This window comes from Spodoptera frugiperda, chromosome 31, assembly GCF_023101765.2.
Source record: "Spodoptera frugiperda isolate SF20-4 chromosome 31, AGI-APGP_CSIRO_Sfru_2.0, whole genome shotgun sequence".
Lineage (NCBI taxonomy): Eukaryota > Metazoa > Arthropoda > Insecta > Lepidoptera > Noctuidae > Spodoptera > Spodoptera frugiperda.
Window position 1 is genome coordinate 6,966,647 of NC_064242.1, and position 24,327 is coordinate 6,990,973.

The 24,327-nt window shown below is 36.1% G+C and overlaps 6 protein-coding genes and 1 long non-coding RNA gene across 7 annotated transcripts; 5 read left to right on the forward strand and 2 right to left on the reverse strand.

Annotated features, from left to right (window-relative positions):
• The first annotated feature begins 256 nt into the window (after nt 1-256).
• Nucleotides 257-2,258, forward strand: LOC118281750 (3-ketodihydrosphingosine reductase). The gene is made up of 3 exons (XM_035602452.2): nt 257-964; nt 1,085-1,326; nt 1,531-2,258. Exons 1-3 carry the CDS (start codon nt 421-423, stop codon nt 1,732-1,734), a joined length of 990 nt encoding a protein of 329 aa, XP_035458345.2. The 5' UTR covers nt 257-420; the 3' UTR covers nt 1,735-2,258.
• On the reverse strand, nt 1,720-6,355 carry LOC118281752 (uncharacterized). Its single transcript, XM_035602454.2, has 8 exons — nt 5,567-6,355; nt 5,103-5,260; nt 4,916-5,024; nt 4,655-4,740; nt 4,322-4,462; nt 3,911-4,010; nt 3,504-3,656; nt 1,720-2,425 (listed from the first exon to the last, which is right to left on the reverse strand). Exons 1-8 carry the CDS (start codon nt 6,141-6,143, stop codon nt 2,325-2,327), a joined length of 1,425 nt encoding a protein of 474 aa, XP_035458347.2. The 5' UTR covers nt 6,144-6,355; the 3' UTR covers nt 1,720-2,324.
• Nucleotides 6,356-8,056: 1,701 nt separating this feature from the next.
• Nucleotides 8,057-9,564, forward strand: LOC126912899 (pupal cuticle protein C1B-like). The gene is made up of 4 exons (XM_050707286.1): nt 8,057-8,216; nt 8,455-8,625; nt 8,941-9,093; nt 9,338-9,564. The coding sequence occupies exons 1-4, from the start codon at nt 8,205-8,207 to the stop codon at nt 9,434-9,436; spliced, it is 435 nt and encodes a 144-aa protein (XP_050563243.1). The 5' UTR covers nt 8,057-8,204; the 3' UTR covers nt 9,437-9,564.
• Nucleotides 9,565-10,044: 480 nt separating this feature from the next.
• On the forward strand, nt 10,045-13,668 carry LOC126912896 (protein farnesyltransferase/geranylgeranyltransferase type-1 subunit alpha). The gene is made up of 5 exons (XM_050707279.1): nt 10,045-10,475; nt 10,819-10,942; nt 11,908-11,998; nt 12,414-12,553; nt 12,811-13,668. The coding sequence occupies exons 1-5, from the start codon at nt 10,346-10,348 to the stop codon at nt 13,322-13,324; spliced, it is 999 nt and encodes a 332-aa protein (XP_050563236.1). The 5' UTR covers nt 10,045-10,345; the 3' UTR covers nt 13,325-13,668.
• On the reverse strand, nt 13,664-15,451 carry LOC126912900 (uncharacterized). The gene is made up of 4 exons (XR_007707504.1): nt 15,264-15,451; nt 14,498-14,711; nt 14,245-14,367; nt 13,664-13,942 (listed from the first exon to the last, which is right to left on the reverse strand). It is a non-coding gene; the product is annotated as an uncharacterized LOC126912900 (long non-coding RNA).
• A 421-nt stretch (nt 15,452-15,872) lies between these two features.
• On the forward strand, nt 15,873-17,009 carry LOC126912898 (uncharacterized). The gene is made up of 2 exons (XM_050707285.1): nt 15,873-16,482; nt 16,595-17,009. Exons 1-2 carry the CDS (start codon nt 16,077-16,079, stop codon nt 16,804-16,806), a joined length of 618 nt encoding a protein of 205 aa, XP_050563242.1. The 5' UTR covers nt 15,873-16,076; the 3' UTR covers nt 16,807-17,009.
• Nucleotides 17,010-21,782: 4,773 nt separating this feature from the next.
• LOC126912867 (uncharacterized) lies at nt 21,783-22,738 on the forward strand. Its single transcript, XM_050707185.1, has 2 exons — nt 21,783-21,944; nt 22,517-22,738. Exons 1-2 carry the CDS (start codon nt 21,828-21,830, stop codon nt 22,589-22,591), a joined length of 192 nt encoding a protein of 63 aa, XP_050563142.1. The 5' UTR covers nt 21,783-21,827; the 3' UTR covers nt 22,592-22,738.
• Nucleotides 22,739-24,327: the final 1,589 nt, after the last annotated feature.

A 24,327-nucleotide genomic window follows, 5' to 3' on the forward strand; every position in this document is an offset into this window, starting at 1 on the left:
GCTTTGTGCTATGCTCAAAATAATCGTATTTAGTGTAATAGGATTCTAACTCGGACAAAACTTCTTCAAACGAGATTCACAAGAAGATGACAAACTAATTGTTAAACAGTTGATTATGATGGTGAAGAATAGTCAAGGTACAGGAATTTAACCCGATTTAGTCGAGTTTGTCAAATATTTCTGTATGTAGGAACAACCAAGTTGTTTTGCAATCGACATTGACATTTGACACTAATACGTTTGACAATGACAAATGACATAATATGATCAGAATAATCGCCGCCGGATGTGTAAGGTTATAAAATTTTAAACAGTGCTTGTAATTTTGTACAGTTCTTCATATCGCCACCTCTTTGTATTTTGTGTTGATCAGGAGTGTTATCACGTTATAAGAATTAAGTATTGTTCCTTACTAGAACCATGTTCATATTCATACTTCTGTTTGTACTTGTGTTAGGTGGCTTAGGATTGGTGATACACTTTTCTTTAGATAAGAAAGTAGTCTACAAAGATTTGAAGGGTAAACATGTAGTTATAACCGGTGGTTCAAGTGGTATAGGAAAAGCAGCGGCGGTGGAGGCGGCAAGACTTGGGGCTCATGTCACTGTTATTGGGCGTGACGTCGGGAAACTTACTGCCGCTGTGGCCGAAATAACTGCAAACTGTAGAGATCAACAGAACCAGAAAGTTCAACATGTTGCCTTAGATGTTACCTCTGATTACAAAGCCATAGAACAAAGTTTTATATCTATAGAAGAGAAACTAGGCCCTATATTCATGTTAATCAATTGTGCTGGAATGTGTATTTGTGGCCAATTTGAAAAGACGGATCCCGATGTAATTAAACAGATGGTTGACCTTAATTATTTTGGTACTGCGTACCCAACACGCTGTGTGCTACAAGGGATGAAGAAAAGGAATGAGGGACTGATTGTATTTGTGAGTTCTGAAGCTGCATTGATTGGTAAGTTAGAATACTCTACTACTAATGATCTACAATTTAACATAGTAACATTACATCTGCTCATTTACCTCCAATTCCATAAAAAATAGTCTTATTAATAATTTCATTATATTTTTCCAGGTATTTACGGCTACAGTGCCTATAGTGCTGGGAAGTGGGCTGTACGTGGTCTAGCAGAGTCTGTGATGATGGAGCTTGTGGGCACTAATGTAAGGTTGACCTTGGCCTTCCCACCCGACACTGATACTCCTGGCTTCAAGAATGAGGATCTAACTAAACCAGAGGAGACTAAACTGATATCAGGAACAGCGGGCTTACATTCACCTGATGATGTTGGCAAGCAAATGATTCATGATGCTCTTGTAAGTTTTAATTTTATTTTTAAAATATAAAACAAGTGTTTTTTTTTCTAAAAGTCAGCTTATTCAATTTTCTCCTCCAATATGCTGCAAACATTCTTTTATTTGAGGCCTAAATCTAAGTATTTTGATTCTAGAATTTTAATATTACCTATTTATTTATGTTATGTGGCAACATTATAATTCCATTTGTTTTTTATTTTTCAGACTGGCAAGACCTACTCCGTGTATAGTGCCACTGGTACATTATTAACACTTTTGTTTGGTGGTTCTCTGGAGAGTGGTACGCAAGTAGTTTTACAAGTATTATCTCTGAGTGTTATAAGAATTATTATGGTTGGAGTCTTATTGTCTTTTTATAATATTGTGAGGGATGGACTAAAGAAAAAGAATGAGATTAAAACCAAGTAATGTTTATTTTTTTAAGTATTGGAAACATTCGAAATATTGGGATTTAGATTTTATATTAGATTTACTTACATGAAGATCAAAACTGAACAATACAATTGTTGTGGATACTAGGTACATACTTATTGGTTATATTTTTTAGAAATGTAAGTAATAAAACATTAATTATTATTATTTTTTATTTAAATGAGATAATTACACCAAAGTTTTAAGTGTTCTCTATAATGTATGCAACATAAGTTTATGAATAATGTATTTTTGTTATTACAGCCTATTTCTTTTTTTGTTTTGTACTTATTAATGGCAAATATTATATTTTAATTTTTAAGTCTATTTAATGTAATTATAGGCATAAATTGTATTTAAGTAATATATTGTTTATTTCTTGAACATTCCTCACATAAGTATTTATTTACTTTTTATAACATTACAAAGTATTTTGTCATTTTTACAGTCTTTATTTTATTATAAGAAATAAACAAAAACATACTTGTAAAATTATTTTTATAATAAATGCTTAGCCATAATTTCTAGTCTGTTTTATTCATAAACTTTATAATATTTTATTACTATACTACCTATTATGTTATGTACTAAGCATTACATGAATTCTGTTGATACATAAGTTTGAATCCGACACCAACATAAGATTCGTCCGAACGAAACCAGACTACAATAGGTCCAGCGCCATTGTCTGAAAAAAAGCAAAGTTACCATAACACAAACACATCATAAAATGAAGTGTTCCGCAAGGCGTCATCTTGCAGTTTTTAGAAAAAAATTGTTCCTATGTGAATATTTTTCAGAATGACATACTTAAGTTCATTATTAATAGATATTCGTTTTTATTTGGATAGCATAATTATGTAGCCATACTAAGTACTTTATATTTTTCTAAAAGACAAACAAGATTTACAATTTCAAAAAGTCTCAAGCTTTTCAGAAAATGTAAGGTGCGGACGTTCCGGAACGTCAACTTATCCATGTGTATCTAGGTAAGTAAGGTACCTATAATGTCACGATATCGATTTCCAAATTTTGATTTTTTTTTTTACATTTAATGGGTCGACGTTTGGCCGCTATCTCACCTGATGGTAAGTGATGATGCGGCCTACGGTGGAGCACGTCTGCCCATAAGCAACCTATTCACTCGGGCCTTGAAGACACCCAAGTTATACCCATCAGGAAACACAGACAGAGTCTGTGTTTCCTGTGTGCAAGGAGTTCCACTCCCTTTCCCTAGGAGTTCGCACAAGGAAGCTTGAAGCGAAGCACTTCGTGCGAGTGGGTGGGATATCTACCATGAAGCGGTGACGCCTCGCCGATTGTCTTGTGGTTCGATGATGAAAAGGACTAGGGGGAATCAAGTTGTGCAATTCCCCCGCACACTCTCCGAAATGTATCTGGTAAAAAACGGAAAGGCTTGCGACCTTGCGCCTGTGTTCAAGGCTTTGAAGCCGGGCCTCCACAAGCACATCATCATTGATGAGCTTCTTGGCACGCCTTTCAATGTGTTCGAGCGCATCCAGCTGGTATTTGGCCGAGCCGTCCCAAAGGTGAGAACAGTACTCCATACAGGACCGAACCTGCGTTTGGTACAGGCTCAGCAGTTGTTTCGGTGTGAAGTATCGTTGTTGATTACAGCGAGTAATCGCAACCCTCTGGTCGCCTGTCGAACAGTCACAAAAAGGTGGCACGGCGAACAAGCAAGCGAAAATACTCCTTTGCTTAGAGATAATATGGGTTCGTTCGCTCAAAACGTTTGCAGGTACCTGTGACAGGAGCATTAACAGTGAAGTCTTGAAACACAGATCCATCATTGAGACGATCTCCACACAGTCTGGTTGCAGCTATTAGCAGCCAATCGCTGGGACAATTCAGTATCTCCACTCCAGCTTGATCGGGAGGGATCACTGGCAGTCCATCTGTCAAAGAATCACTTACGACTCTAGACTAGGTTGCTATAACAATTCGAAAAGTATATAATAACAGAAACCGATACTATGTGCTCGGTAATTGCACTTTCGTCCTCGTCCAACAGGTGGGTAGTATACTTAGGTACCTACCTACCTACATACATGTTCAATTAAGTAAATTAGGTTTCTAACTACAGGCACTGTTAGGCAGGCTAGGTCATACTCATTATAGTACCTAATGGGGATCCATTAAATGAACTTACCCGTGTCGTAGTTAACTATCTGCATGTTACCGCTGTTGGTGTATGTCACACTGCACGTTTCTGCTTTCCGCTCGATGCACATAGCGTAATTAAGATTGTTCTGAAATGCATATAGGTTAAATCAGTGGAGTAATGAACTAGATTATCACCGTAGGTATTTGATATCGACATAGGCATAAGGTAGGTAAGTACGACGTACAGAAATGTGTAGTTTAGTAGGTACTTGATATTAAGTTTTGTTGATACTACAACAGGTAGGTATAAGTACACATACGATTGTACGATAGCGACTCCTGTGCCATTATTTGTATGATCTACACAACAATTCATTATTCCGAATGTACAGCAATCAAGACAGGGGATGCAACGTTTAAAAAAAAATGTTTGAATCGTTGAATAGGTAATACCTACTAAATAACTTGGACTCCTTGCGATGACGATGTCAGATTTATCTCGATAGTTGAAGGATTCCAAGTAGCCTTGTGTATCAGTATAGTATTGTAGACATCCCGTTGGAGCGGCCAGCTCGTCTAACGATGTTAGTTGTGTTACCTTTAAATAAAGGAAGGAACGTTACCGAAGCATTAACATCAAATCACAATCAATGAAGCAGTTGTTTAGTTTCAGATATGGTAACATCAATAGGTATCCCCAACATCAAGAACTACGTAGGTACATACCTAAGTAGTTAAAAAGGTAGGGAGGTACATAGGTACTTATGTTCAATTTGGTTTAAATTCTTACCTTAATTGCAAACAACCTGCTATCTGAAGAAACTGTTTGGAAGGTGAAATTGATAGGCCCGTCCACTTCACCCACTTCAATGTAAACTAGAACAAGAGTTGTACTTAGACGTATCTGAAGCACGTGGCCTCTCATAGATATAAGATTAAGGATGTATAAGTAAGTACTACTTATATTAGTTTTGACCGATTCACATAGGTAGGTACTAAGATGGAGGTTGAACCCCTCACTTTAAGAAATTAAAAAGAAAACAGAAATTACCATGTTGACCAGAATTGATCCCGCAAAGAATCGGAATCACATTGTTAATGTTTTGTCCCGAAACAATGAACTGATCATCCTGACAATAGCCGTCTGTTGGTGGAAGGAGCTGAAAGTACATCATTTAAATAAGAACTGAGATTTTAACACACTTCGTAGTATTTCTTTATCTAGTCTTAAAATTCACCTCAAAATTGTTAAAGTCCAATCGTATCTGAGTAATGTCTTCCGAAGCTTTATCCAATACAAAAGTGCAGGACAGTCTCTCAGTACTTGGTGACGGAAAGTCAGGGTTAGTGAACCAGCCGGTGTCTGCGTCCGAATGCCCATCGCATAGGAATTGAGCTAAAACATTAGAAAATACCCAAAATTCCTTTCAACTGAATTTGAACCAGTAGGTATCTAGCCAATGCAGTACATACTAAGGTTCAGTATGTAGAAATATACTTAGGTAGGTACTAATGATATATGTACTTCATACGAGATTAAATTGCGTAATCAGTAGAAAAGGTCTCGAACTCTGGACCTTGTCTTCTATTTAACTAACCTGTCGCAATTGCAACCATACCAATACCACCCATTAAACAAGTCAGTTTAAAAACAATTGAATAGCTGAAGAACTAGATAATTAGGAAGATACTGTGTACTTACTTACGCAACAAGTTCCATAACCATCTGCGCAAGTCCCCATTGTGGAACCGCCAGAGTCAATGCACTCAGACTCTGGCAAGCACGTACCTTCGAGACCACTACTGGATGTACAAGAAACATGATCAAATTCCACCACCTGGAACACTTCCAAAAATCTTGTCTTAGGTTTCTGTTTCGTGTTCAACTGATTCATTTGCCTCGGCCTAGCCACAGGACACCTCTTACGTATTTTTGTTCTTTTAGGGCGCACTATATTCAACACATTCAAATTCTCAACGGTATTATTGTAATTTATTGATACGCTGTCAGATTCCGAGGAACTGTTAGCACTCTTCATATTAAAAATATGTGCCGAATAAAAATTGGTACGTCTATCATTGGACTTTTTAGGGTCGATTAACATTAACGGCAGGAATGGATGTTCATTATTTTGGATATAATTGGTTCGGAATTCTGCATTTGAGGAATTATGTAGCGTTTTTCTCCTATCGATGATTGCCGCGGAGTACCACTTCTCAGCTTTGCTGGAGACGGTAACAATGCAGAACAGAAAAATTATTACGTTCAAGAAAAACATATTCGCGCTACTGATTGTGGAGACGAGGCACTAAGTAGAGTAACCACCGAACTGAACTGCAGTAATGTTGGGTAGTGTGACGATGCAGTTGGCTTACCCCGTGGGGACAGCGTGACGAATGTAATTATTGCCTAGAAATCGTTCTGGTTTGCTAATTTGCTCCATATAGGTACTAGATAACGGCATTATGGCAGTTGCTGCTACTTATGCATGCGATTTATCAGAGTAGAGCCTACCTAGTACCTACCTACATACTTAGCCCCTGCTCCGAAGTGCTAAAGTAAAATAGGAAGTATATATCTAACTAAAGGTAACGTGAAATTTTGTCTCCCAATTCAGCAAGCTCCTGTCTGACGACATCAACTAAGCTTGTAATATGTCTAACAACGTAACGTAGGTAGATAATAGCCTGTGCTTGACGGGTTTAGGTCACAGATCAGTTCGTAATGAATAAAAGACAAGGCGAGCCGCGCCCTGTCTAACAATCTAAATGTAACACGTGCTGATAATATGGAAATTGTCTTGTCTACCTAATGCTTAAATATCGGCCTTTCTCGAAGGGAACTTTGGGGTATTGGATTATCGACCAGATGTAGATATTTTTTTTTATTTATGTAAAACACATCAACGTTATACCTACCTATTATTATACACTTGCTATAACATAGTTGCAATACAAAATAAAATCTGATACGCATACCAATGACAGATGTACACATCACTAACTCTAGAGAAAACTCGTGTGATCAAAATTCATTCAAAAATTCATTTTTCAAAACATGACTCGAGGGTTTATTTGATGTGGGCCGGTGGTCTATATCTCTATCTGGTATCACAAAGCATGGTTATAGACTGATAGTAAGCATGGCAGGTACTTGAGGTCGATCACCCGCTAAAGTTGACTTACGGCGCATTCCAATAAACTACCGATCGGTAGATTTGCCTACGAGCCGTAGAATTTTGACATAAGCTCCATACAAAATGTGTCAAAATTCTACGGCTCGTAGGCACATCTACCGATCCGTAGTTTATTGGAATGCGCCGTTAACAGGGGTTGTCTAAAGTAAGATTCAAAACCTATACATAAATTATAGGAAGACAGAAAAGGCTAGTCTAGTAGTCTAGGTATCTGCCAAAATTCTTGAACAATCTATGATCCTAAACCCAATACTTAATCTAATAATATACATGGTGCTATTACTCCCATTACAAGTAATTCACCTATGTCACCTACGGATAAACTTGACGAACTTGGTCTAGATTATAACGGATAGATTATTGTTATTATGAGGTACCTACATACCTACCCGCTATCTAGGTTGTGTGTTCACATAGTGGGGGATGACGCAATACACATCAAGTTTAGTGGCTATTGAAGATTTCAGACTTGTCGCAAAGACCAAGAATTAGGTACTAATACTTTAGACACATATATCAACATTTCGGCAATATTTTTAATCGTTAGAAATATAATTTAGGTACATTATCTAATTAGTTTGCTTTGGAATTTTGTTTTTTTATGGGATTCTATAGGGGCAAATGAGCAGACTGATTATCGGATAAAATCGGTGAAATAAGCTATCAACAGCAGCACCGTCTATGAACAATAAACGGCAACCCATTACCTCCCTTACCTTCATTTTATAAAAAGTTTTTTCACGAGAAAATCTTCGTTCGTAAGACGAATCTAGAAGCGTCTACCGTACCATGTCTAAAATAAAAATACTCCACATCATGTGTTAATTTAATAGATATTTATTACTAAGACCATTAATCTTGGGTAATTTGTAAGCATTTCTGCACATGACGTGATTGACCGGCTGTGTATATTGTCCTTGCCTGTACCTAGTTACCTACGTAGCCACGCCCGTGCGCGCGCTTTTTCCAAAGCTCTGCAGGCACGCATACAATGAATGCTGTCACAGATTATATTGCAAGTGCGTTATCACACATGTGTGGTCCCTTCGTTCATACATGGAGAAATACTGGCCACTATAAAAGGCCTACTCGCCAGCCTAATCAAACATATCGTTCTCAGCGTTGAGGGGTTGAACACTAAATATGCTTTTAAAAGTAAGTCTAGAGTTGTTATTTTAATTCTATTAAATAAGTTTAGTAACTAAGTGTAATGTGTTGATAATTATTATACTTGCTTGCTATTCAGTCATGATCAATCTTCTACCACAATTATTTCCTAAATGTCCATTTCGGATAACAGCGCTCTCTGATAAGCCCATAGAGGAATCCCTTAAGTCAAGCAGTAGAGAACGTCTTTCTGTATGAATTTAAACAAATATTTTTCTGTTTTTAGTTATTATTGTTGGTGTGCCTAGCAGCCCTGAGCCATGCTGGGCTTGTTTCACCAGTGTACAACGCTCCTTACGCGTACGGTGGCTGGAACCCATACAGTTCGTACCCCGCTCAGCCAGCAATAGCTTCACAGCATTCCAACATTTTGAGGTCACCTTTTAATCTTGGCCAGGTAACTATTTTGTGTTATACATATTTCTATCTTGACTTTTTTTTTTCTTTAACTAGGTAGGTACCTTCATTTTAGGCCCTAGGCAGTTCAAGCAGTTCAACTGAATGTTAGTAACTTACGTAAAGCGACTGCCACCTGTCCATCCACCATTTTTTGCGTCATATTCTTATAGGTAATGGATTGTAACAACTAACAAATTCGTAAAAAGACTAGGTATTTTTTCATTAACGGGCACCAACTTTTGGCCTTCGAATATTGCACATTTTTTTGCTTAAATTCCAAAATATTAAACAAAATATTATTTTATTTAAACAGGTATCCACCTACTCGAAAGCTATCGACACTCCATTCTCAAGCGTCCGTAAATCTGATGTGCGTGTGAGCAACCCTGGTGTGGCCATTGCGCCTGCGTACACTCGCTTTGCATCACCACTAGTATCGCATGTCGGTGTCGCCCCTGTGGCTAAGGTGAGCATAAAAGAAACGAAATTATGACATTATCTAGACAGTACATAATCATAACATAATCTAAACTTAAATACATTAATCATCAGCCGGAATATCCTCCGACTCTTAAAATCATTACCTTAAGCGACATTCAAATGATTAAGAAATATGAAACAATCAAATCCTGAGACCTTGGACGATTTTTGAGAGTTTCGAATTATAGGATTTGAAAGAGCTAGAAATGACAAAAATTAAATTTTTGAAGGTTGCTACCGCTGGTCTTCTTGGAGTGGCCTACTCTGCTGCACCCACCGTGTCTCACATGACTTACACCAATGGACTTGGCCTCGCCTACGGCTGGTAAAGAAACACAAGTGAACTGTTAGGATGTTACAGTTGTAAAATAAGTGCATAGAATGATTCCTCTTAGTTTGTTACCAATTAGTTGTTAACATAATTTATTTAAAAAATATACTTATTACTAAAAATAAATCGTTTTATTCACCTTTCATTCACATTAAATTTTTTTAAACACTTCACTTTAGTCGTTCCCACGTGCACTATTTTTAGGTATCATAGTCGGTAATAAATAAGGAGCTGTGTCATGTTTACCAGTTTACGACCATCATAATCTTATTTAAAAATATTAGATACCTAAGTGTTTAAAAAAATATAGACCATTTTATAATAATGCTAGATACCTTGCTATACAGGGTGACTTGTAATCCGACGTATTCCTCTCGGAAGGTGATTAAACAACCAATTTCCTATAAAATTAGCTCTGATGTTCCTGGAGAATACGTCGAATTGCAAGTCACAGGACATGTAGATAGCTGTACATTTTTTTTACGGGTGCAGCAATTTTATTTGATTTATCTGTGGATAAAAAGCCAGTATCTTCCGCCAGACCGTCTTAGCACTACGTCATTTAGTTGTCATGATGCAGATGACGTGAATGACGTCTAAATGTCATTTATTAAATCAAATTTGTTTGTCAGTTTTGTTGTCGTAGACGTAGTTCTTTGCCATTTTCCACTTGCCAAGTAACTAATCACAATAAATAAAATAAAAATTACCTGTGTGTATAAATAAAGATACGAGACTACTCGTTTAATTAATTCAGTAATACCTCCGGCCTAGATAGTTACGCTTGTTTATTCACGTCGCGTTACTGTTGTGTGCACATGTATTATCTTTACAGCCAGTGATAGTGTAAACATACACTTGAGCTGATTGTCTGGTGATTTAGTCGTAGTTTGGAAGAGCAAGGAATATGTCTGACAGCGGGGACAGCGATGTCGCTTGGACTTACTACAAGGATCGTCCGGAGTGGAATGATGTGACCCCAGTGCCTGAGGATGAAGGTCCTAACCTAGTCGTTGTCATCGCTCATTCAGAAAAATGTACGTATTCCAAGCAACTTGTTGTTCAAACAAATATAACTTAGCTCACAATGGCTGCTTACACTTAGTGTACTGTTTGCGTTATTCTACTGCATGCCACATCAGTTTTATATTTTAACCTTCAGTTTCGAAAGGACATTCAAGTCATAAAAACTTAATGACTCATTTAATTACCATAACTTGAATGCATTTTGAACGTTAACTTGATAATCTTTGTTGTTAATAGTTCTTGTTCACAGTTATCTTAACCGACTTGTCTACTTTCATTTGAAAATCTTAACATGATGTTATAATGAAATATTTATTTGTAAAATAATTCTATAATAATGACATTTCATTTCAGTTGTTGATGTGTATGACTATTTCCGAGCTGTGCTTCAAAACAATGAGAAGTCTGAGCGAGCACTACACCTGACGAAAGATGCTGTAGAACTAAATCCAGCTAACTATACTGTGTGGCAATACAGGTCAGTACATAAATAGTTTAAGTATTCAACAAATTATATTTGACTGCCTCGTTGGTTGAAGCCGTTGGGTCTCCAGTTCGATTACCATGTTGAGCAAAGTATTGCTGAGCTTTTTTCAGTTTTTCCAAAAATTTCTCAGTAGAAGCATGGAGTCTGGAATTGTGCTCAGAGTATATGGGAATAGGCTATTAGATGGGACTTAACATATATACATACATAATATTCAATCATCTTTATACAAAAATAAAGTCAAAAGTAGAATAATGGACTATAAATGATTTGGGTTTGGATGATGGCCAACCCAGTCAATTAGCACCAAAATAACTTGATCTTGTAATATACCTGTTGATATTATAATTACATAATGTTCAGTTATATAAACATTTATGAATGCATGTCATGTTGTTAATTGACATATAATATAAGGTCAAGCGCTTTATCAGCCTAGGTATATCAGTTGCATATGGGTATTGCACATGTAACATGACACCATACCTGTTTTTAGTAGCCAGAGAATTAAACTTACCAATTAAAGATAGTGTTCTATAGTGAAATATCCTCTGGTATGAATTACCACTGCACTATTTGGCATTCCACCACATATATCAAATAGATCAATTCAAATGGGTTTGGTTTCTTTAATGCCAATTTCAATAACATATCTCAAACCAAAATCTTTGGATTGATCTTATTTTTTTACAGAAACTATTGATATTGATTTGATTTCAGCCATGATTGTCCTACTGACGGACAAAGGTCTCAAGATTTTGTATTGAGATCAGTAATTGAAATCCATTAGTGATATTGTACAGGAATGCACTTATTTTATTAGTAAGAAATAACTATCTGATTAAGATTATATTCTATGGCAAATTTCTCTTAAATGGATGAGAATAAAGTTTGTTTTACATTGCCAAAATAGTAAATTGGACTCAAAATTTTAACCTAATATTTTATTCTTCCAGGAGAGATCTGCTTAAAGCTTTGGGTACAGATTTGAGATCTGAGTTGGATTATGTAGAGTTAGTAATTAAGAATTCGCCTAAAAACTATCAGGTAAACCTATATTAATTTACTATTGTATCTTGTAATATTTACTCCCGATCCTTTCCTGTATTTTGTTGGTATGAGTGTGTTTTACGTTGAACGAAAACGAAACGAGAGCGAGTTCGGCACTCTCATTGGTCCGCTCGAATAAACCAACCAATAAGAGCGTCGAATGCGCTATCGATTTGATTACTTTTAAACGTAAAGCAAACTGGTACTAAGGGTACTGGGGTTGACGCAGTAGATTTGGTTGAATGTCAATATTTTACATGGAATACATGGAGCCACTGCCATTGGTTCTCTACAAATAGCTTTGAGTAGTACCACATTTTTGTTTATTTTGACTCAGGTAGTCATGACAAAAAAAAACAAAACTATCATAGATTTTTTATTATTTGTTTGTTAATATTTTCGTACTTCACAGGTGTGGCACCACCGGAGAGTACTGGTTGAGTGGCTTCAAGATCCAAGCCAGGAGCTGGAGTTAACAGGAGATGCCTTGATGCAGGACCCTAAGAACTATCATGCGTGGCAGCATAGACAATGGGCTATTAAAACTTTCGGGTATGTTCCCTTGGTGCATAGAGTTCTAATTTGTTTGGCCAAAATCAACCTACATTTTGGAAAAAAACATATTTAGAATAGTGGTTGGATGTTTTAAATTCAACCTTATTGAAGGTCGTAGTCATACATCATTATAAATCACAACCATTGTATTTACAATGGTTGTGATTTATAGTAAGTATCAAATGATTAGAAGACGTGATCCCTACAAGGTCTTTTGTACTCTTAATTAAACTAAAGTTGTAATCTTTTTACAGACTTTACGAGAAGGAAATGGATTTTGTTGATAACCTTATCACAGATGACGTGCGTAACAACTCAGCGTGGAACCAACGATACTTTATTGTAAACAACCACTTAGGCTGGTCCGACCTGAATGTACAAAGAGAAATCTGCTATACACTGGAAAAAATTAAATTTATCAAAAACAACGAAAGTGCTTGGAATTACCTTAAAGGAGTCTTAATACATGACAAGAGAGGATTAAGCGGGAATGCCGTAGTCACGTCTTTCTGTGAGGAACTTTATAAGAACAAGTGTCGGTCCCCTTATTTGTTAGCCTTCATTATAGATATTTGTGACGAAGCTATTAAGAAAGGCGAGACAAACTGTCTACATAACGCTACTAGAGCCGTAGAACTATGTCAAGCGTTGGCAACAAAGTACGACAAAATTCGTAGCAAATACTGGAATTACATGTGTGAGAAATTTAAAAAGGCTCAGCAAGAAGAAGAAAATAACAAAGAGAAGGCGGCAAATATGGACGAATGATTTTAATTCGAACAATATATATGTTGCTGATTGTACTACAAAATTTTATAAAACAAGTATGCTATGTTTTAAAGTATTATTGTTCTGGACTGTTGTGACTCATTGTTTTTATACCTACAAATCGTATGAAAGAAAATGATGATAAAAACAGTAAAAGTATTAAAACGTAAACACTCAAACTTGTAATTTTGTTTCTTTTTACTGTTCGTATAATACATACATTGTATTCAAAAAGTACTACGTTTTATAAATTTCCATACTACTTGTCGCGTTATGTAAGACGCGTATTTTGTGTATTATAATTTGTACAGTGTTTCAATTTAATAAAAGAATTTGATATTCGATTTTGTATTTATTTGTTTGATGGAGTAATTTTACAAATTATGGATTCTTGCAGAGCGGTTTCTTTTTCGACTCTTCGGATTGTTCATCCTCTTTTTCTGGTTTTCGTGCTTTATCATTATGTATATGTCGCATGGCCAAGTATTGAGGAATGTCATGGCTGACGGCTCGACCTGCTACCGCGCAACCGCATGTTCTGTCTGGGTTTATTAATGCTATCAGATCCGATTGGTCGGCCATAGGTCGTTCAGGGGGTGGCTCAGGTTGCAGTGGAGGCTATACAAAATGTTTTAACAAATTATTAATATAATACACTTAACTGAGGTGTATGTACTTAAGTTTCTCCAGTTTTAGCTACTACTCTTATTATACCCTTATACTATGGCTCCTACTTATAGCCTTTCTCGATAAATTGACTATCCATCACAAAAACATTTTATCAAATCGAACCAGTAGTTCCTGACATTAGCGCACTCAAACAAACAAACAAACTCGTCAGCTTTATATATATAAGTGTAGATAGGTAATTCACCAGTAGGTAATGTAATAAGAATATTAAATAATAATAAGGTGGGTACCTCTTTTTCGGGGTCCGTGCATTTTATATGATATTTAGACATGGTTGTAGCTAATTATTTATTCCTTTTGGTCTATCAACTTATTATTCAGATTCTAGGTTTTATTACAGATTCTAGGCAGGGCTGGAATAAACAATATCAGTATCAGAATTAGGTATATGAGAAACAATGAAACCCAAAGCAAATAACATGTAGGTACGGTAAAGTTATTTTAACATGCTATTAGATGCTCACAGAAACTGAAGTGTATTACCAATTTTTTCTCTTCAATTTTAGTGTTGTTCCTTATTTGTGTTAATAGTGGTCTTGGAGCTGTTGGCTATTGAAGTGCATCTACTCGGGTTATCTAAATTGAGTTTAGGCATATCCGAACCAAATGTACATGTTCTCTCAGTGACAGTGATCGCCAGCATGCTCAAAATATCCGGACAATCGGGGCATAAGCAGTGTTTGCAGTCACAGAGCGGCTAAAATTGTAGGTAAATAGGTATTATTATTCTAATAGATTTCTGTTTTAGTGCATATATGCGGGTACCTAAATGGTAATAGCAATGTAGTGTGCGGGTGAGGTGAGATGCACGTGCCGTGGTAGTTGATGAAAACACAATTTCCTTTCAACTAAGTCGCATTTATTTCATAGAAGGGCAAAGCACAGCTAAAGCACGCTAAAGTCAGATACAGAAGTGAGCAAGAAGTCAGCTGACGCCACATTATGAACTGAGATCTGATCAAACAACTACCTAAGATAAACCTTTAGGTTCTTTTTATATGTATGTATATACATATATAGCGGTTAATGCAAATACTCATTAGTAGTTTTATGTTGAAACTAATCTATTAAAGTAATATCTACATATATGTATCTACACATGAATGCAATAAATGATTTGATTTGATTTCTAATTATACGTTTGAACCGCAATGAGTAAAGCTTGGTAATCAATGCTCAAACCTCTGTGTGAGAAGAGATTTTGGTCAACAGTGGCCATTTAGGTACAGGCAGAGATGTAGGTACTCACTTTCATAGTAAGAATAGCATTAGGATTTTTTTTCTGACTCAGCGTTTTGGAATTGCTACATTTTGAATGGTATCTGGACATGTTAGAGAAATGGCCGGTTCTATTGTAATTTTTCTATAAAATCTAAAATCTACTCCATTTTGAACGATTTGTAGCCTGACATTGAAATCTGTAAGAAAATGACATTGTTCACTTTTATTCTTCATGGTAAATAAAGGCAACATTGCCTCACAACCCGGCTTAATAATTGTCTCTTCAATAAAAAAAATCCATTAGCACATTTTACTTGACGAGGGAATTGAACCAGGGACAGTTTGTACAGTAACTGGTCACTCAGTTTGCCTTGCGTTAACTGTGCATTGCCTTTACATAGTGTGCACTATTCTTTGGCCATAATGGTTCAACCTTCTTCTATCTACATACTTTATACTGTTTAAACTATCTATAGTATAAGTACCTATTCCTTCGTAGGTTGGTAGGTAATGGGAATGGGTAATGTCAAATGTCCTAATACTTACCTATTATTCTCTTTAGTCTTAACGTATCTAAGTAGTTTGGTTGGGTTCTAGTTATGGTCGATGGCTTAAACTGACAGGTATTAGACAGATAAAGACCATTCGATGCCATTTTGATGCAGTTTGATGTCACAGAGACACACTCCTGTCCGTGGGATTACAAACTATATGGGGCATCCGACATCCTAAACGAGAGGTGGCTCCTCATGCAGCCATCTACAGTCAAGAACTGAATAGAATGCAATAATCAAAAGTCTACAATGACTCCGGGTACTGGCATATTACCACACAATTTGTAATGGGACGAAACACGCTTGCCATTCTGAGAATGATGTGGCAAAATGTGGTATCCCAAAAATATGGTACTGGTACTGAGCCCTTAGAGCTGCGCTTATTGAAGCAGCGATTGGCCAATGTATCATGTAAATGCTATAAACACTACTCCTCCAGAGGCTCGTTTGAACCATCGAATGACACGTTGCAGACGGTGCACCGCATGAAAGACTGTGGGACACAAGCTGAGCGCGTAATATCATTAGATGCGAGGTCAACCTTTCCAGAAAGATACATTAAGGATGCTCTTTGTCCCACTTGCAGCATGACTTTAAACCTTTTACGTGGAGGTGCAGTCAAAGTACTGAAAGACCAGGAATGTGAAACGACACCCGCAATGTTTTATTGTGACAAATGTATTGGACATAAAGGTACCTTCCATACCAACTTCTTACTCTAAATTTCTGGACATATGAGTATAATTGAATTAAATTGCTTTTTCACAAATCTTATATTTATTTGCCTTTTTTAATGTTTCCATAGACTCCACGGGGGAAGCTCCAGGAATTCTCAGTCCCACCCAACGTAAGCGTTTACATCCTGAGAGGGTGACATTCCGCGACGTGCCGTATCAACGCTGTGTGGAAGCTAGCAGCAAACCTCTGAGTGGAAACGGTTGTGTTTGTTTAGAAGATTTCATTAACTCTATTAGGCCACCCCTACCTCCATTGATCAGGGTAGGAAACAAAATGTAAATATTTTACGAACATGTTTTGTTCTTTTGTGGTTAATGCCAATACACAGATTCATTGTATGTATCCTTGAATTCATTGGATGTGGATGCACGATCAACAACATTTGTTCTACATTGTCCTCTATCTAAACGGTTTAATCGTTCTTAAGTAGGTGCAATAAAAGGATGTGAGAAAACAAAATAATATATGTCTAGATAATAATAGTTTTTAAATTAAATCATCATATTATACCTAAGTATCAATAATAATGATAGTACCTATCTACTTAGCTGCACCTGCACCAGTAAGTTAGCTTAAGTACAATTAAGGTACCTAGGCTACCGACTGAGATTTATCGAGTTCGCAGAGCATTGCTCCTCGACTCCTTGTGTGTATTGTGATTGTGCACGATGCACGAGTACCTAAGTAATCACTACAAGTAATCGATTTTTTCAAAATTCGTTCAAAATTTCGAATATACATGTATAATATGTAATAGTATTATTCCAACATTAATTTTAAGTGTGAATCCAAACTTTTATGCAGGGTTTTGAGATAAGATACCTTTGCCTTGTAACTACTAGATTGATTACCGTCGAGGACCTCTGAGGCAGAGCTGTATTATCTTTAACCGTACAGCCCAGTATTATGTGAACAGCACACCGGCTGGCCACAACTACAATCGGACTGTACGTTTGATTTGCAGTCCTATTGCAGTCGTGTCAACTGCATTCAAACTTGAACTGCAATTTGCAGTTTAATTGCAGTTGAAATGCAGTCTGTCTGTCTAGAGCCTTAGGCAAACTATGCAAGATCAACAAGGCGAAATAATAATGTAGCGGTGGTGTTTAAAGAATTAAGGGCGCCAAGGTGCTTGCCTAGGGCGCTCTCTAGGTCTCATTATTACCTTGAATCTCTCTGAATTGTTTACTCTAGCGTCTTAAGGAAGGTATGAAATCAATAGAAATGCAACGCAGTCGAACAAATAATTCAAACAAATTTAGTTCAGGTATCTACTGACCTAAAGAATCTTCTTTACCTGTATGAAGAATTCAATGTCAATATTTCAATATCTATCACTCTCGATTTCACACGTTTCCAAAGTTTATACGAAGTTTGCAAATAAATCTTTTTTAGTTGAGAAGGTATTGTGACACGAGGGTCGTACCTATAAGTTTGTAACAACAGTTTGGTATACAACTTTGTGATTACCTGTCCACTATAGTTCATATATGTATGTAGGTAAGGGCTACGGCTACCTACTAACATACTCTTACGTAGGTAGGTGAGAATTTTATTGTTCAGCACATAGTAACCGCTATTGCTAAATATGGAAATTTAACTGGCTCAGTAATGCTAAATAAATATACTCCCTCTAAGACCATCGACGGGGAAAGTTACCTATACTTTGGTACAATCTTGCTTCTGTAAAATAAAAAGCAGTTATATATCATCAGCTCAACTTCGACATAGGTATACATTAAAATAACTATAATAAAATAAACTCTACCAAAAAAGTAGATGCTATTATATTTATGTAGGTAATTTATCTTACCTTACTATAATACCTACCTAATAGTGGTACATTAAGTTTGCTAGGAATGTTTACTAACCTTGGACGTTTTCCCTATAAAATTAATTGTCGTTACAATAAATTGATCATATTTTTTCTAAGAATAAACCTAGAATTTGACGCGATATAATACTGAAACGAAATACGTAAGAACATTTCTCTCACACTTTGTTTTTTTAAGGATTTAGGTTTACTAACATATCTTTCTTAAGTTTAATAACTCGTATCATGTATAATTATATTAATTGTAAAAAATAATAATGAGTAAGTACTGCACGCATAGTTTAAGAGTGTTACACTTCGCATCTATACAGTTTAATACAAATAAGCGACATGCCTAGACTAAGAGTTATGTGAGATCTAGCCACAAACTACCTACCCTTATAAGCCCGACAGACCCGGGCATAGCACCGGGACTTCACAACTACTTGATCTATGGGATCCATACAACTCCGGGGAAATACATAACATTAAATAAAATGCGTGTTTTGTTATGACATATGTAACTCGTTATAAATTCTAAGATTCTATGCTTCAAAACAGGTGACAAAGAATAACTACTTTTTATGCTAATGATGGGTTTTAACATGAGTACGTTTGTAACCCGTTTAATAATAGTAACAGGTAAACTACAACATACTGGTATGTTAAGGAAATTCATACGGGTAATGTATTTAAAGAAATCTTACGAACTAGAAACGTACATATTACGTAAACTGGTAATTATTGTTTTGTAAACAAACCTATTGTTAGATAGGCGCCGATAATTTTTGTAGCGGAAAATCTGGAAAGGAAGGTTAATATAAATAGTTATGGTAAATATATTAGAAACATTTAATTTTGAGGATTAGATAGATGTCCCTTTCCTGTTTTTTTTGTGCATATTTGCTTGCATATATATTCAGTGTTGACATACGAACATAGGAAACAATACGTATTATACGTTGTTTGTGTTAAATCTTAATAGGTACTTAGCTTAATTAGGTCCTATTGTTCTTATACTCTATTGTGATGGATTTATTTTTACAGGTCACTTTTGAAAATAGCCAAAGCCAATGCTTAACTTTATGATTAAATTATTAAACGTAAAAATAATAAAATCATTATCTTTAAGTCGAGTGGCCGCGGCTAACCTGTGGTGTTCCTCAGGGCTCGCTCTTTTGTACAGAAATTCCTGTGAATACGGGAACACTCAATTGAGTGCATTCAATGTTGGCGGTTAGAACTAGTAGCTAAAATATAAAATCAATTAATTGACCAGAACCTGGCCAGGCGGCTGATCATTTACTCGTCAGCTCATTAATAGTAATGATTAAAATAATTATAGCCAAAGTGTGTACAACTGTACATGCCGAGTAACATCCCCTATATTTATATAGTCATGCAATTACGTATGTAGATATATTTTCACTTTGTTTATCAAACATTTGTTAGACGAGGAAAAAGTTTCTTGGTTCATAATATCTAGGAACGGTAAAATTCTTTAAGAATTTTAGGAAGGTTCTTTAAGAATTTTCAGTGAATAGTCCGCTGAAATTGACACAAATTTCAGTGGCCTATTCAGTCCTGTAAACGAAATGAAACTTATGACGCAGTAGGTGGCAGAAGTAATTTTAGTGCTTTATTTTGCGTGAATTTTATTACGTGTGCTTTGTATTACATGAGATAGAAGAATTATTTATACAATTCTTCATTCACAAATACAAACAACCTTTGTAAGATACTCACATAGTATGAAATATTCTATCTCATAAATAACAATCGCCTGAAAAGAATTACTTTGGAGTCAGATATTAAAATATTGGATGTGATGAAATTTCTCATTTAGAAGTTGTTAATAGATGTAAGTACTATAGAACCTGGCCTATTAATAATTATCCTTATAATTCGTGAAATTTTTCCTGAGAGATTTGAAAATAGAAAAACCCAATAATATTTTGTTCGCTGGGCAGGTTTTTTTTAAACACAATTAAGTAGATGTTTATTTTTGTGACACTTCCTTATAATAAACTTTAGATATATTCGACATTAATTGAAGTAATATAAGTTTTTAAATTGACATGATCAGTAACAGTATCATCAGAACTTACGATATTTCATAGAGTGTTCATCTGTGATCATGGCGCTTGCAACAGCGCCGAAATATGTATTGGAAACTCATAGACATAAATAAACATGGTAAATATGAAATATCCCGTCTCAAGTTCTACTGATAGTAGGTATTACTTGAAGCAGTCACTTTGCATATTAAGCTACACTATATGTTCCACTAAAATTGGCCCTCGATTTCTGAAGGTGTAAGCCGAGATGCACATACCTATAGTATAATTACAACGCGACACCCATGTTGCACCAGTTATATCACGAGTCACATGTACAAGGGGGTTTATTGCCATATCATGGCATGGTTGATCGAAGCAGACTCATACATACTTACATAGGTACATAATAACCTCACGCCTGTCTCCCATGGGGGTAGGTAGATACAATGGAACGCCAATTGCTACGATTCTTAGACACCTCTTTAGCTTCTTCAACAGTCATCATTCTTTTCATGCATGCTCGTCGGTTAAAGGTACTTTTAATTTGGCCCTTTATGGGCTATATAGGCTATATGACCGTCTGGGGTCGTTCGAACACCTGTTATCATGGTACGACTTCTAATGTCGTACGTTTAGTAATAACAGAAACACATATTACAAGCTTTATTATTTGATTTGTTTATTACCAAACATAATATTAACAAATATAATAAGGTCCAATTGATCACGTGTAGAGAATGTAGGTAATGCCTTGGGATCTCCCGAGATCTCGTTCATTTTTAGCGAGATTAATTTCGGACGAAATATGGATGAGATCTTGCGAGATTAACGAGATTGCTTTACTAAAGGATTTTTGTTTCATATTAGAAGAGCAGAATTTATTGTTGTTTCTTTCTCTTGATATTATTTTGATAGTTATGTATGTCAAAGTAGAAGCAGTAAACTACCTAAAATTCATTCGCATTAACTTTAAGCACAGTTCTAATTTCCGAGAAAAATATCGTGAAAAGCATTTTATTATTTTTTATTGAAATATTATGTTTATATGCAAAAAAACATACAAAACCGCCAATCTCGTTAGATCTTGCATGAGCACCAATCTCGCGAGATTTGCATTCCCTAACCATGTGTTAATACATGCTGCAGTAATTCTTTTACAACACCTTTTTAATGCGGGTCTCGGATGCGCAGGGGCAAGATGAAGTGTCTGACTTTGTTACAACACGTGTTAGAGCAGCACGTGTTTTGCACGAGTTCATTCATAACGGTTATCACACGAAAGCTTAAAGGAAAACCCCTCGCGGTTTACTATGGCGCGTAGGATTCTCCTACGGTGTTAGTCACAAGCTCCTTGTGATGTATATAAGATGGTGAAGACGATGTAAGTCCATCATTCGAGTGAAGTGGAGCAACACACATCAGTCAACATGAAACTGTTCAACCTGCTGGTGCTGGTCCTCGCGGCGGTCGCCATGTTGATGGGCGGCGCCAGCGCACACCCCAAGGGTGCAGGGGGCGGCTTGAGGAAAGGATTTAAGGCCATTGTAAGTTTTACTTTGATATTTAATGAGAATCGAAACTCTTTAATTTCAGCCCAATCTTTATATATATAATTCTTCTGTAAGTGTGTATGTCACTGAACTTCTCTTAAACGACTGGACCGATTTCGATGAATTTTTTTGTGTGTATTCAAGGGGATCTGAGAATGGTTTAGATTCATAATTTTGTCCGCTGCACAATGTTTTTCTAATTAATTTTTAGTTTATTAGTGGTTGTTGATTTTGGAATGTTTTACATTGGATCCGACAAATTTTCAAATTAAAGACGTGTAGACAGGACAACGTCTGTCGGGTCCGCTAGTTACATTATAAGATGGCTAGTAAAAAAATATGCTGTATAGAATCTTCTGTCATTCTGCGAATAGTTGCTGAAGCAATGTTGTTTTCTCTCTCAATCTTTATGTTGTACCACAGGTTATACTCTCAAACAATAACATACGATACATCGGTCATTTTGACCCACTTTACCTACCCATATGAGAGAACATTAGTTACGAAATATTAAAACGGTCTTTTAGTCCAGTCAAATTTAATATGTCTTTTTAATTTTGTTACAGAAAGCTGGAATCGGAGCTATTGGTGCCATTGGTACAGGCCACGAGATTTATCAACATGTCAAAAACAGAGGATGAGGTCCTGCAGCTCACTCCAGAATGAAACAACATACCTCCATAGTGCTATTATTGTGATATCTAAATGTAGTCTCTTAAAATAAGATTTTAATCACTGTTAAACTTTTGCAATACTCGTATTAATTAAATAAAATATTGAAAGAAATACCTACGTGTTTACTTAATACCTATTTTAGTACATACATACATACATATCGTCACGCCTTTAATCCTCGAAGGGGTAGGCAGAGGTGCACATTATGGCACGTAATGCCACTGTGTACACCCACTTTTCACATTTTATGTTGTAAGTCCCTTCCCATGTAATAGGTGGTGAGCCTATTGCCATATACCGGGCACATTTCCAGACTCCGTGCTACCACCGAGAAATTTTCGAAAAACCGAAAAAAGCCCAGTAATACTTCGCCCGGAAATCGAACCCAAGACCCCTTGCCCGGCAGTCGCACTTGCAACCACTCGATCAACGAGGCAGTCGAGTTTCTAAACACACTATGATTATGTAGTGTTTCAGTAAGAACGAAGTGATCCTTATATACCAACTACCTATATTTGGCATTATTAAATAGGAAAAAATATTAATGGATTAAACCTTAAAAAATATAACGAGTTAACATTCTTAATTGACTTGACAATAGTATTAAACCAATTATATTATTATTAAATGACTTACCGATTTCCAATTTTGTAGTTGATTGAGTTTATTAAAGTTATTAAAACGTAATAAAAACATTTATTGAGGTAATACATGAGTACATAGTCGAACTAAAGTTATTTTATTGTATTTAAAGTGCATGAATGGCTCATATGTTTTTGTGATACAGGGCGACAAATCAGCAGACGCATCGTTTGATTGTAAGCACTCGGCGCGGCCCATGCAAGGACACCCGTAACACCAGATCTGATACAAATTTACAAGTGTGTGCAGGCATTTTAGAAATTGAGGATTTGGGGATTGTGGATGAATGATTGGATATTGTGGATTGAAGATTGGGATTAGAGGAGGATTGGGTCTTCCTCTGGTTATCTTACACGCTGAAATACAATACGTTCCAATCCATAGTCTCTGCCCACCTCTATGGGAGACATGCGAATTGTGTAACTATGTATGTATGTATGAAAACAATACAAGCATATTGCATCACCCCAAGGTTGACTGGTAGAGAATGCCAAATTGGCATTAAGTCCCCCTCTGTATGGAATGTACATAAAGTGTAAAAAAAAAAAAAAAAAAAATATTGCTTCACGCCGGTTTTCCGTGAGACCGTGGTATCATTTCGGTCGAAAAAAACTAAATTAATATGAAAAAAATACAATATTATTTCCTCTCACACGCAGCGAACTTGCATTAAGTATTAAGTACTGCCTGGTGATGATTTATGCTTAAATTAAATGTAATTAACCTAACCTAACCTAACTAAATTCCCGTGCCTATTTGTAAACAGGATAATTTGTAAAGCAATTACGTATTTATTTTTCTATAAAAGGATATTAGGCATCAGTACGAAGGCTTAAAAGGATTAATTATAATATTATTATGAAATGAATGAGCTCCAGACTACCTACTTTAGGTAATTATTAATATTGTAATGTTCAATTATGAACTGAACAAACAACATTTAAAAACCTACATAATAATTTTCCTCTAATAAGAAAGTGGGTACACCACAATGAGTACCTATTTTAAAATATATTTTTTTTATGGAATTGGTGGCGATCAGCGCCGCCCATGGACACTC